At 37.2% G+C, this 12,598-nt stretch overlaps 1 protein-coding gene across 2 annotated transcripts in view; it reads left to right on the forward strand.

Annotated features, from left to right (window-relative positions):
• aplp1 (amyloid beta (A4) precursor-like protein 1) overlaps positions 1-11,372 on the forward strand; it is a 52,987-nt gene extending 41,615 nt beyond the window's left edge. The window contains exons 4-17 of one of the 2 annotated variants that reach the window (XM_084126650.1): positions 1,128-1,240; positions 1,566-1,762; positions 3,382-3,707; positions 4,005-4,132; positions 4,235-4,309; positions 5,735-5,893; positions 6,497-6,625; positions 7,467-7,566; positions 7,649-7,816; positions 7,949-7,972; positions 8,102-8,169; positions 8,797-8,862; positions 9,142-9,285; positions 10,426-11,372. In XM_084126650.1, coding sequence (XP_083982776.1) covers positions 1,128-1,240; positions 1,566-1,762; positions 3,382-3,707; positions 4,005-4,132; positions 4,235-4,309; positions 5,735-5,893; positions 6,497-6,625; positions 7,467-7,566; positions 7,649-7,816; positions 7,949-7,972; positions 8,102-8,169; positions 8,797-8,862; positions 9,142-9,285; positions 10,426-10,524 — 1,796 coding nt within the window. In that variant the 3' untranslated portion in view covers positions 10,525-11,372. Of the gene's footprint in view, positions 1-1,127; positions 1,241-1,565; positions 1,763-3,381; positions 3,708-4,004; positions 4,133-4,234; positions 4,310-5,734; positions 5,894-6,496; positions 6,626-7,466; positions 7,567-7,648; positions 7,817-7,948; positions 7,973-8,101; positions 8,170-8,796; positions 8,863-9,141; positions 9,286-10,422 lie in introns of both variants that reach the window. The other variant, XM_084126649.1, reaches the window with a different exon arrangement.
• The last annotated feature ends 1,226 nt before the right edge of the window (positions 11,373-12,598 follow it).

Raw genomic sequence — 12,598 nt, forward strand, 5'->3', positions numbered from 1 at the left:
ATCTGACCAATCAGAGCAGAGTAGACCAATCACAACAGACTGCGACATCTGACCAATCAGAGCAGAGTAGACCAAAGACAACAGACTGGTCCATCTGACCAATCAGAGCAGAGTAGACCAAAGACAACAGACTGGTCCATCTGACCAATCAGAGCAGAGTAGACTCTCAGAAAGGAGAGGTTTAGAGAGACAGAATCCTTTTTAAAACAATTTAAGACACTTTTAGAAAAGAGGTGATGCTGCAGTCTATATTATGAGAAAATTGAATGCATGTAAACCTATTGTAGCAAACCGTCAAAACAAAATTAGGAGCCTTTAAAATAGAATATTAGGGCACTTTAACAATGAATTGTGAGAACGAACATGATGTTTCTGAGATTTCTTAACTACAGTATTACAGCATCGTTTGTAGTACACTGTACTCTGCAATGCTTTACAAATATGTTATATCACAACCAAAAATAAATAAATAAGTTATGAATCTGTTGGCTCAGTACTAATGTTGATGAATAAGTAATGCGTATGCAGCTGTTTCCCTCTGAGGAGCTTTTGTCCTTGGTTTCTGCTCACATAGTGCACATATTTTAAGTTCCCACCTCTTATATTTGCCTTATCAGCTCACGGTGGGCACAGTGCTTTTTTTTTTTTTTTTTTGTCTCCAGTATTATCCAGCTATTTTCTCATTCATTTGTCTTGGAATTTATTTATATATTCCAGTCATTATCATAAAAGGGGGGTGTTTTGCATTTATTTAATTAGAAACACAGTAAAAACAGTCACAATTTAAAATATTTTCTATTTTAAAGTATATTTTAAAATGTAATTTATTTCTGTGATCAATGTTAAAAACTGCTTAATATTTTTGTGGAAACTGTATTTTTTTAAGTCTTTTCAGGATACTTTAATGAATAGAAAGTTCAAAAGAAAAGCATTTATTTGAAATAGAAATCTTTTGTGACATTATAAATGTCTTTATCATCACTTTTGATCAATGTAATGTGTCCTTGCTGAATAAAAGAATAAACTTCTTACTGAGCTTAAATTCTTGAACGCATGTTTTATTAATAATCTTTATTTTCTTTAATGACTGTGATTTTATTATGTTTCTCTCTTTTTCTGTCTCTCAGTGGGTGAGTATGTCAGCGATTCACTCTTGGTCCCGGATCGCTGCCGTTTCTTACACCAGGAGCAGATGGATTCTTGCGAGAGCTACGTGTACTGGCACAACATCGCCAAAGAGGTAAATAATAAAAGCTCACAAAATTACAACCCTTTAAAAAGTATTGGAAGAGCTGGAATTCAACTCTAATAGCTTCACATCTTTAATGGTTAGTGTGATGCCTGTGAAATTGCAGTCGCCCGCTGTGATCTATGATCTTCTTTTTCTCATTTCCTCTCTGCATTATTACCAGTATCTCCTGGTGCTCCAGGTTTTTCCATTTGAGTTTTATAGGTCATTTCACCCTGACATGTACAAGCAATTACAAACAGATAAAAAAAGAAGAAATAATGCACTTTTTTTTAAAGCACTGCTGCAGTCATTCATCTTTTGCCCTGATCGTTAGGCCTGCACAGCTGACAGTCTGGAGCTGCATAGTTATGGGATGTTGTTGCCGTGCGGTGACCGTTTCCGTGGGGTGGAGTACGTCTGCTGCCCCGGCAGGGCAGGATCGAGTGGACGGGGCGAGACGGAGACTGCAGACACTGTACAAGGAGAAACAACACCCCTCGTCTCCATGGCTGGAGAAAAGGTTGTCACCAGGTAAAGAAGTTTTGTGGTCCGTTAATCATTGCTCATATCAACACGTTCATTTGGTTCTTCATTTTGATTTTATAGAGTGTCAAAACGCTTTATTTAAGAACCGTCCTTATTTTCACCACAACTGACTGTTAATCCGTTATTTAAATAATTAGCATCATATAAGACAATGTTATGGGAGTGACAACAGCATTTAAATGCAGGTTTGAATCTCCTAAATAATCAGTTATGATTTACACTGATAACTAGAAGAATTTAACGATTCTGATTTCAATTCCTCTTCATGATTCTGGTTCCTTAACGGCTCCATTTATGATTCTTTTAGGAATAACTATTAAGAAAATATAAATGCAATTCCATTAACAAATTATGAGATTGAGATTAATAACAATTCGTTAATTTAATGAATTGTTAATTTAAAACAATTCTTGCAAAACTTATCTTAACTCAACTAGACTCAATAGAGTCATTGGTTCAGAAATCAGACAACTGGTTGCAGTGAATTTTGATTCACTAAAAAAAAAAGCCTAATAAGAGTCATCAATTCAGGAATCGGACTATGCCGGATGGGCTGAATGTTTTTGATCATTAAAAAGAACAGACTTGTATGAATCTTTCATCTGGGAAACAGACTACACTGGTTGTGCTGTATGTTTTATTCACTAAAAACTGTCAGCTCATAAGAATCATTCATGCGGGAATCAGACTATGCCGGATGGGCTGAATGTTTTTGATCATTAAAAAGAACAGACTTGTATAATTCTTTCATCTTGGAAACAGACTGCACTGGTTATGTTGTATGTTTTATTCACTAAAAACAGTCAGCTCATAAGAATCATTAATTCGGAAATCAGACTAGACTAATTACGCTGTATGTTTGATCCAGTAAAAAGAATAGACTCGTATGATGCTTTCCTTCAGAAATCAGACTACACTGTTTAAGCTGTATGTTTCTGATTCACTAAAAAGAACCAACTCTTGTTCGGCAATCAAACTTGACTGGTTGCACTGTATGTTTTTGATTAACTAAAATAATTGACTAAAGAATCAGACTACACTGGTTGAACTGTATATGTTTGATTCACTAAAAAGAATCACCTCAAAAGATTAATTCATTTTAAGATTCAGACTACACAGGTGGTTGCACCATATGTGTTTGTTTCACTAAAAGGAATCGCCTCATAATAGTTAATTTCTTTTTAGGAATCAGAGTACACTAGTTGCAGTGTATGTTTTTGAGTCATTAAAAAGAACAGACTAATATGAGTAATTCATTTAAGAATCAGACTACACTGTCCCGTTTCCCAAAAGCATTGTAAGCCTAAGTTGATCGTAGAATCAATTGCCACCAATGGTCTCTATGATCAACTCAGGCTAATGATGCTTTTGGGATACACAGCCCTGGTTGTGCTGTATGTTGGATTCACTTAAAAGAATCAGCTCAGAAGAGTCGTTTGGGAAATAGACTACACTGGTTGCATTGTATGTTTGATTCACTAAAAAGAATCATTACTTTGAGAATTTAGACTACACCGATTGCCCCTGGACCTAAAACTGACCAAATGTGTTAAAAAACCAACTAACTTTAAAATCCTTTCCGCTCCTTTCCGCTTTCCGATCAGTGTGAAAACAACGCCACCCACTCCCAGTCCCTCCCCTGAGACGGACATCGAGGAAGACGACATGGAGGAAGAAGAGGAAGAGGTAGTGGAGGAAGAAGCTGAGGAGGAAGAGGATGAGGAGGAGGAGGAAGGGAATGAAGAAGAGGCAGCTGAGGTAGAGGAAGCTGAGGAGGAGGAAGCCGCCACAACAGTAAAGGACCAAGAAGAGTATGAGTATCCCATCGACTCTCATTTCCAGGGCCAAGACTACATGGACAACTTCTACTACGACAAGAACCTCCAAACTGCCAAAGCCTCCACCCAACCTCAAACACGGATGGACAACCGTGAGTCTTACAACTGACATTTCATGTGTCAGGAGTCATAAATTGTCTCGTTCACACACACGGACATTCAGCAGAGGTTAAACAGGATGCATAAGGTTAAATGACGTTGCATTTTTAATGCTTACTCTTTAATCCCTCTCATATACAGCGATGCTGAAGATTTAAAGTGAACACACTGCTCGTACTGACACTACTTTAGTTTCACTGAGCTGTAGTGATCCTTCTTTCCCTCTTTAATAGATTAATTGATTGAATAATCCCTGATTGTACTTAAGTCTCTTTCTCTCCTGTCGGTAGTGCCCACTCCTCGTCCTACAGATGGCGTGGATGTTTACTTCGAGATGCCGGGGGACGACAGTGAACATGCCAACTTCCTGCGTGCCAAGATGGACCTGGAGGAACGGCGAATGAAACGCATCAATGAGGTGAGGGAGGCATGACTTTTTAGGTATGAGTATAAGTCCTTATGTGACCCAGAAGAGTGTGTAAGAAGGAATGGAATCATGTGACTTTATTTGTGTATCCAGATCATGAAGGAGTGGGCAGAGGCAGATAACCAGTCAAAGGACCTGCCTAAGTCAGACCGCCAGGCACTGAATGAGGTAAAATAAACACAATAATTACTGTTTCAGTCATGCTTTTACACTACCTTTCAAAAGTTTGGGGTCAGTAAGATGTTTCTGTTTGAAAGAAATTAATACTTGATTTGATGAAAATGACAGTAAAGACATTTAGAATGTTACTAAAGATTTCTATTGCAAATAAAGACTGTTCTTTTGAACTTTCTGTTTATCAAAGAATCATGAACAAAACTGTATCACGGTTTCCACAAAAATATTAAGCGGCACAACTGTTTTCAACATTGATAATAATGAGAAATGTTTCTTGAGCAGCAAATCATATTAGAATGATTTCTGAAGGATCATGTGACACTGAAGACTGGAGTAATGATGCTGAAAATTCAGCTTTGACATCATAGGAATAAATTACATTTTTCAAAATATATTAAAATAGAAAACAGTTCTTTAAAATTATAATAATATCTCATAACATTACCGTTTTAACTGTATTTTGATCAAATAATGCTTGATGAGCATAAGAGACTTTTACCGACCCAAAACTTACGTTTACATTTTCTACACTTTTGAGAACTTTTTTCATTATTATTATTCTTGAAACAAAAACACTCATAATTTAGTTTCTCCTGACTATTTAATGACTTACTCTTGACTGTCCTACTGTTCCAATGACCTTTGCTATGACTGTATGACCTCACCACATTGGCATAGTTCACGGAGCCCTGCACATGACATGTGGACAAAATATATATATATATCGTGGATTAAGAATTCGTTCGCCGGGTTAGTAAGTCGTGGCCAAGTTTGATTTGACTAAAACAAAGGAACAAATTATTACAACGTGACCACAATTTAGTAAAACGAGGAAACAAATTTGTATATCGTGCGCATGATTTACTTAAAACGAGGGAACGAATTAGTAAAACATGCTGACATGTTAGTAAGTCGTGGGAACATATTCTTAATTTGTGTCCACAATATGCATAATTTTTTCCCGCATGTCATATTCATGGCTTTGTAGGGTCACAATCCAATCAGTTCTGAAGGATAAAATCAAGTCCCAACCTACATTTTTTTTCTCTGAATTTCCAGATTTATGAAGTAAAATGGGTTGAAAATGATATTTCACGAGTACTTAGCATACATTATCATTAAATAATGATAGATTTCTTGATGGTGAACTTGACCTGAAGAAAACTCTTCTTTCAAAAGTGGGTGCTGTTTTCAGAAGTGAGATTACATTCAGATCTTGCACCATTTTCAAGTAAACACTCCAATCAAGTCATGTTGGATAAAAATCCTGTCCTTCCCTACGTTTTTTCCCTGTTCTCTCACAGTACAAAAGTAAAATGTGTTGGGAATGCTGCCTCATGTGTTTACAGTCATTACTGTGACACTTCTCAAATCGTTCTCCATCTCTTTCCCTTTCTCTCTCGCTCTCTTTCCCAGCATTTCCAGTCTGTTTTACAGACCCTTGAGGAGCAGGTGGCCGGCGAGAGGCAGAGGCTGGTGGAGACACACCTGGCCCGTGTGGTTGCCACCCTGAATAACAACCGTAGACTGGCTCTAGAGAGCTACCTGAGCGCTGTGCAGAGTGACCCTCCACAGGTACGACACTCTAACTGAGAACTGCTAACAGAATATTGGCACAATACAATATTTGCTAAATAAAAAAAAACTAAATTAGTACAGTTGTATTAGCAAAAGGAAAAGTAATACAGAAAAATATTGTCACAGAAATAGTAAGAACAAGAAAAGATCAGTATATTTCACAGGTATATTTGTACATGAAGACTCCATCAGAATCAGTAATAAAACATCCAGGGTAAAGCAAGACATTTGTGTGATTATATTTCTTATGTTAGAGAAATTGAGGGCCTGATTCCCTCAGCCATCACACACCTTAACAACAGACATCGCTCAGTGTTATTTAACTGTTGTTGTTTTTTTTCCTGTATTATGTCTTTTTGTATTATATTGGTTATGTTATGTGTGTTAAACAATTGCAGTGCTGTGGAAAAGAATTTCCCCCTGGGGACAATAAAGTTAAAGTCAAATCACCTTTTTATTTTATTTGTATTGTCAATCTATTGCTTATCCTCTCATAGCTGATAGCATGTGGATGTATTAAATATTGCGTTTCTAACTCTCCCCCACTCTCTTTTTGACATTATTTCTCTTTGTTTTTCTCCCTCACACTCAAACACATAGCCAGACCGTGTGCTTCAGGCTCTGAAGCGTTATATGGCCGCAGAGCAGAAGGACCGACGACACACTCTTCGTCATTACCAGCACATCGAGTCTGCCGACCCCCAAAAGGCTGAGCAGATGAAATTCCAGGTTTGAGACAATATCTCTATCTGTTCCTCCAATGAGACCAATAAGATTTCAGTGTGGGCGGAGCTACCTAGCACAGAATGACAGGAACAAACCATTTTGGTGTTTGTAAACAGTGATGACATGTTTTGTGGGCGGAGCCTACCTAATGGCAGAATGTGACTGTTCTGCAGTAATAGTCTTAGGAAGCTTGTTTCCGCCACGGAATAAAGTATAGAATATAGTTTATATTTCACAATTCAGATTTTTTCTCAGAACTGTGAGATATACTGTAGTCACAGTTGTGAGAAAAGTAATTTTTCTTCAGATTTTTCTTCTTTCTCAGAATTGTGAGAGAAACATGTTATAGGTTTAAAAGTTATCTATGTAAAATGTTTTAGGTTTAAATATTTCATGCTGTAACTGTAGGGCTAAAACACATATGCAGCCCTCTATGAACTGCATATGTGAATATAATAATAGGCTAATCGTCGCAGGTTTGCTCAGTCCAGTCTGTCCGTTTAATGGCTTGCAAACATAAAAGTCTGTGTTTAGCTTCAAAGGGCATCTTAGATGACGGTGTTCTATAAAAAATAAAGACCATCATTTTTTGTAGTCCGATTCTGACATCCAATGGCACAACAATATTTTTTTTTTCTTTATTCCGTGGATCTCGCCCATTTTCCTCCACTTGCTACCACTGTTTTTCTGCCACCATAGTGCGCACCCAACTGCATTGACCTCTGCTCCCAAACGATCTACTTATATGTCTTGTCGCTCATTGTAGACGTGTCAGATTTATTGCTTGATCTTGTCAGATGACGCAAAAATGAATAAAAAAGCAACGTAATTTCTGTGTTTGAAGGTGTACACACACCTGCATGTGATCGAAGAAAGGATGAACCAAAGCCTGGCTCTGCTCTATAAAGTCCCCGGCCTGGCTGAGAAACTTCACGACGAAATCCGTAAGTGTTTTCGTGAATCATTTGTTGCCAATAAAGTCCAATAATTCTCAAAATCATTCACTCAATCTGTCCGTCTCTGCAGAGGAGTTAGTGAGAACAGAGAGAGGGGACATCAGCGAACTCATGACCACTTCCTTTTCTGAGACGCGCACCACAGAAGAGCTGCTTCCTGCTGAGAGCGAGGAAGAGCGAGATGATGAGGAGGAAGAGGACAGAGCTTTCCAGAACCGCCCCTACCCACCACGCATCGGTACAACATGCACACATACACAAAACATGCATTATGAGGACAGAAGTGGAGCTTAACACAGAAATAAGCATGTTAACAGTCTGAAAATACTAACTATCCTTTATCCTTTCTCTTTATTTTTGGGCAATGTAGACCCCCAGCCTAGCGATAAGAAAGGTAAATACTAAAGCTCTGATCACACTTACTGTGATATAGTATAATCATTTTATAGTTTGTTTTTAGTTATATATTTATAGTGTATATGAAGTTGAATAACTGTAAGGTCACTCTTCTGTCTGTCCACAGTTTCATCAGTAGATGAGTATGACTACACCACCTCTGAGAGAGGACCGACTTATGAATACGAGGAGAAGGTTAGGACAAAATCTGCTCTAAGAGACAAAATAACACATTTACATGTATAATGTGTACAGAATTGCTCAGCAAGTGCTTTTATTACAGAAGTGACTTACCTATGGATTGAAATACTAGCTGCATTGATGTTAGTTAGGGCTGCATGATTTGGGGGGAAAATCTATTCTATTTTATTTTGGATTAATCAAGAGCACTCAGTTAACAAAAAATGTTGTCTTCACTTCTGGTGGTCTCATCAAATCACATTGGAAATAGAAGTATAGTCAAGAACATTGCTTTTTGGGATACATTATCTCATGCAGAATGCACTGTTGTATAAAGCACATTTTGGCAAATATAGGTATTTTATTGAAGCAGAAAATGTGCACAGTATACTGTATGTACTATGTACTGAAGTAATAGAGTAGTATGTCAGTATGTTATTCTGAACGAGACCGTATGGGATTTCTGCAGTTTTGTAACTTGTCCACTGGATGTCACCATTTGGGGTTTTAATAAGTTTGAATGAACAAAAACTTCACAGATGATATTTCTTTACATATATTTTTAAATTCCTTTTTAATACCAAGCTTAAGTAGATTTGAAAATGTTTTTCTCTCCCACACCATTAACTCTGTGTTCCTCAGATCAACACCTCTGTCGAGCTGAAGCAGGTGGTCTACAAGTCTCCAGGAATCCAGAGAGATGAGCTGGTGAGCGTTTAAAGGCTTTCATTTGTGAATTCATTTGTTTTATGAAGTCTAATGTTGTTTTCTTCTTTTGCCTACCTTTAACTAAACGTTACCATATGCTTAGTTGAGTTGCACCAGTTCTTACAGGTATAAAAGAACAGTAGAGCAGTAGATGATTAAGTAGGATGGATTTCCTTTTTCTACAAATAAGTAATGCTCCCTCAGGTGCTAATATCTTCCCTGTATACAGTACTACTGAATGTGAAACTCATTTCCTCTTCTTTTTTTTTTCTATCACAGCAGCCGGACGTTTTGGAGACGTTTAACCGCGGGGCAATGGTGGGGCTGCTGGTGGTTGCCGTGGCCATCGCTATGGTGATGGTCATCAGCTTGTTGCTAGTCCGCCGTAAGCCATATGGAACCATCAGCCATGGCATAGTAGAGGTGAGAGTTCAGCTGACAGGATGTCGAAATGGCTTGTTTTTGAAGCAGTACGTTCAAGAAATGGGGTCAAACCCTGACGTCACTACGGCTTCTGGCTGTGTTCGTGGTTTTTAATGTGACAGCCTCATGTATATATATATATCTTGACCCATTCAAGTAATATAATTAGATTTGGCCATCAATTTCAAAGGAACATGAGGAAGTAACAACCAAACCCCTGAAGCAGCTTCCTTCTGCTATCTGTTTTGATATCATAATTTTTGCATTCTGATATTTTGATTTGATAGAGAAAAAAGTATAACCGTAAAAGTGAAAACATGAAGCAGAATTTAATATTTAATCTGTACTAAATCTCATAATTAATGTAGTTTTGTATGTGAAATTTGTAAAAGATAAATACAGGCCTATAGGAATCATATACTGTCTGAGACTTAAGTAGGGTTTCTTTTTCAATAATTACATGACAATTTACCCAATAAATATTTCAATAGACATGAAATAATGATTTTAGTTAAAATTATTTTGAGAAGAGATAGTGGGCTGTTTCTGCTTCAGTTCAGAGCTGGAAAAATATATAATTGTGAATAAAGTTAATAAAGTTAATAAACACATACTGTAAGAAAAGCTGCATTTGTGTAATCTACAGCTGCAGTTATGAGATATAAAACTGCAATTATGAGAAATAGTCTCATTTGTGCGATATGAAGTCAATGTGAGATTTAAAGTCACAATCAGAAGATATAAAGAGATAAGTGACTTTTATTTATTTATTTTTACTCAAAAATTGATGGCAAGTATCAGTTTAGATGGTAGGTCATTATACACACATGGTAGATAATTATATTTATGTTAAATGATATAATGATGATAGATCATTGTTATACACAAATATTTGACAGAATAAAGCATGTATGCAATTGATAATGATGCTGTTTGTGTATTTGTAGAAATACAAACATATGCAGATTGCAACATATATGTTTCGATACACATATATAGTATGAATCTCTAATAATGTTACATTTTGTAATGTTTTTCCATATGGGAAGCTTCTGTTCATTAATTCTTCCCATTTAAATTCACTTATGCTCCATTTTAAGCGATTCTTTCCCTATCTTGTCTCTGTCTCTTTCCCAGCAGGTCGACCCCATGCTGACCCCTGAGGAAAGACAGCTCAATAAGATGCAGAATCACGGCTATGAAAACCCCACTTACAAATTCTTCGAGCAAATGAACTGAGGAGGGTTCTGCAGTCTCAAGGCCATGCCCTCCCCTCTCGCCTCCCGTTTTTCGATTGGGGTTTCCACTGCAACCCCCTCTCCCTCGTACTCTATGTATGTCTATATGACCGATGTTCAAAATGTACAACAAACCCGGCACGTAAATAGGGAGTTTGTAGTAAAACGTTTGCATACTACTCTCTCATCAGGGAGAGAGAACACCAATAAGAGAATCCGCAGACCTCCGAGAGCTCCTTTATCCCCCGGTTTTTGCTTTCATTCATGAGGGTGTGGCCGTGCCGAGCATGTTCGGCGGTTTTAAAATCTTGGAATAGTGTCACACATTCTTTCCGAATGAATTACGTGTTTCAAAGAAGCTAAACATGTTCGACATGAATGGTTTGTTTTGTCATTTCTATTTTCAAAGCAGAGTTTATTTCATGGTGAATCTGTGATATGAATGAAATAATATATTTTTGAGTTGAGGGAAATCGAGACATTTTGGCCCTCTAAGACAACTCTTAGAAAAATAAACTACTAGACTCATTCTGGTTTAATAAGACTTCAAAAGGAACGAGGTTTGTATTCACATATAACTAAACCATCAAACATTCTGATAGATTATTAGTCTCAATCACACACCGTAAAGAACTGAATCAGTGTTTTAAATGTACCACGAACGTTCATCCAACAATACTACCCGAAAGCTTAGGATATTTTTCTGGTATTGCTTCTTTAAAAATCAATTCTAAGTAATCCGAAGTCCATACGCGTAAAGAAAAGCATGCAAAATTTGGTGTATGATGCTATAACGTACTTGTGTTGGTCCTGTTTCTTGCTTTTTGATAAAAATGAAAAAATCTGTGCAACAATGACGTGTACATAACTAAAGACGTGACTCGAATAGACGTTTCTATCATTAATTTGTATCGACGCAACGTGTGGACAAAAAGATGACCTTGTGCTGCTCACACAGAGAACGAAACATTTCCTAACATGGCTGAATGAAAACGGACTGTTGTATAAACCAGCACAAGAAAATGACACGGTATCTCCTGACTGAATGTATCTTCGGTAGACATAGGCTCCATTCACCATTCCTCCTAACACACCACGGCGGTAAGAGCGTAGGTTAGTTAGCTTAGCTAATCGCTCCGTTTTCATACAGTAGTTGATTTAACCGTCAAGGGTTTGTGTTGCGTGACTGAAACTAGTATGTCGCCACCTGTGAAAGGTGGTAAACAACTTTCACTGATTCCAAAACTGGTTTAAGTTTCTACACGTGTCACTAAGGCCTGAAAATCAATTTTATATATATATATATATATATATATATATATATTAGAGGGTTATAGAGTTGTCTGTTTATTGCATTTATGTTCTAGTACATGATAGAAATTTTAAATCAAACTTTTGGGTGTCCGTCGCTGTGACACAAATAATGTAAACACAACAATTTATTGTTAGCCTGTTGTAGAAAGGACCTGTCTTAGTCTAAATCTTTTTAATTGTAGAACTTACAGGTTTTTGTGAAGAATACGGAATCATCATTTATATTACGTGACATATCAAAAGAAGTGAAACCAAAATGTGGGCCCAGTGTGTTTGTTTTCCGTTTCTGCAGTCCAAAACTACACTTTTATATAAACCAAACCAAACTCCGTCCTGTCAAATCGTAGCTCATATTTATTTTAGAGTTATTTTCTGAGTCAAGATGCACCAAACATAATGACATGATTGTTTGTATTTGATTTAATTGCCTTTTTTGTCTTCCTTTGTCCTGGAACAGTCACATTTGAACATACCTGAACTGAAACCAAACCACAAAAAAAAAAATGCGTGTTTAGCCTCAACGACCTCACAGTTCTGGAACATTTGATTGAACAGAAGCTTCAAGGCATACTACTCATTTTAAGGCACCATTAGAAACATAATGGTTCATAAATCTCTCCAGGTTAGACTGGCCTAATTCAACACATGGCATCAGATGCTCATGGCACTTAAAACGGATCGTGGACGGCCTGCTGTAGTCTTGATCGCTCTGAGGTGTATTTATGAATTGTGATCAGTTAACAGTGTGGTTTGATGCCCTA

This window comes from Abramis brama (genome assembly GCF_963993115.1).
Source record: "Abramis brama genome assembly, chromosome: 10".
Taxonomy (NCBI): domain Eukaryota; kingdom Metazoa; phylum Chordata; class Actinopteri; order Cypriniformes; family Leuciscidae; genus Abramis; species Abramis brama.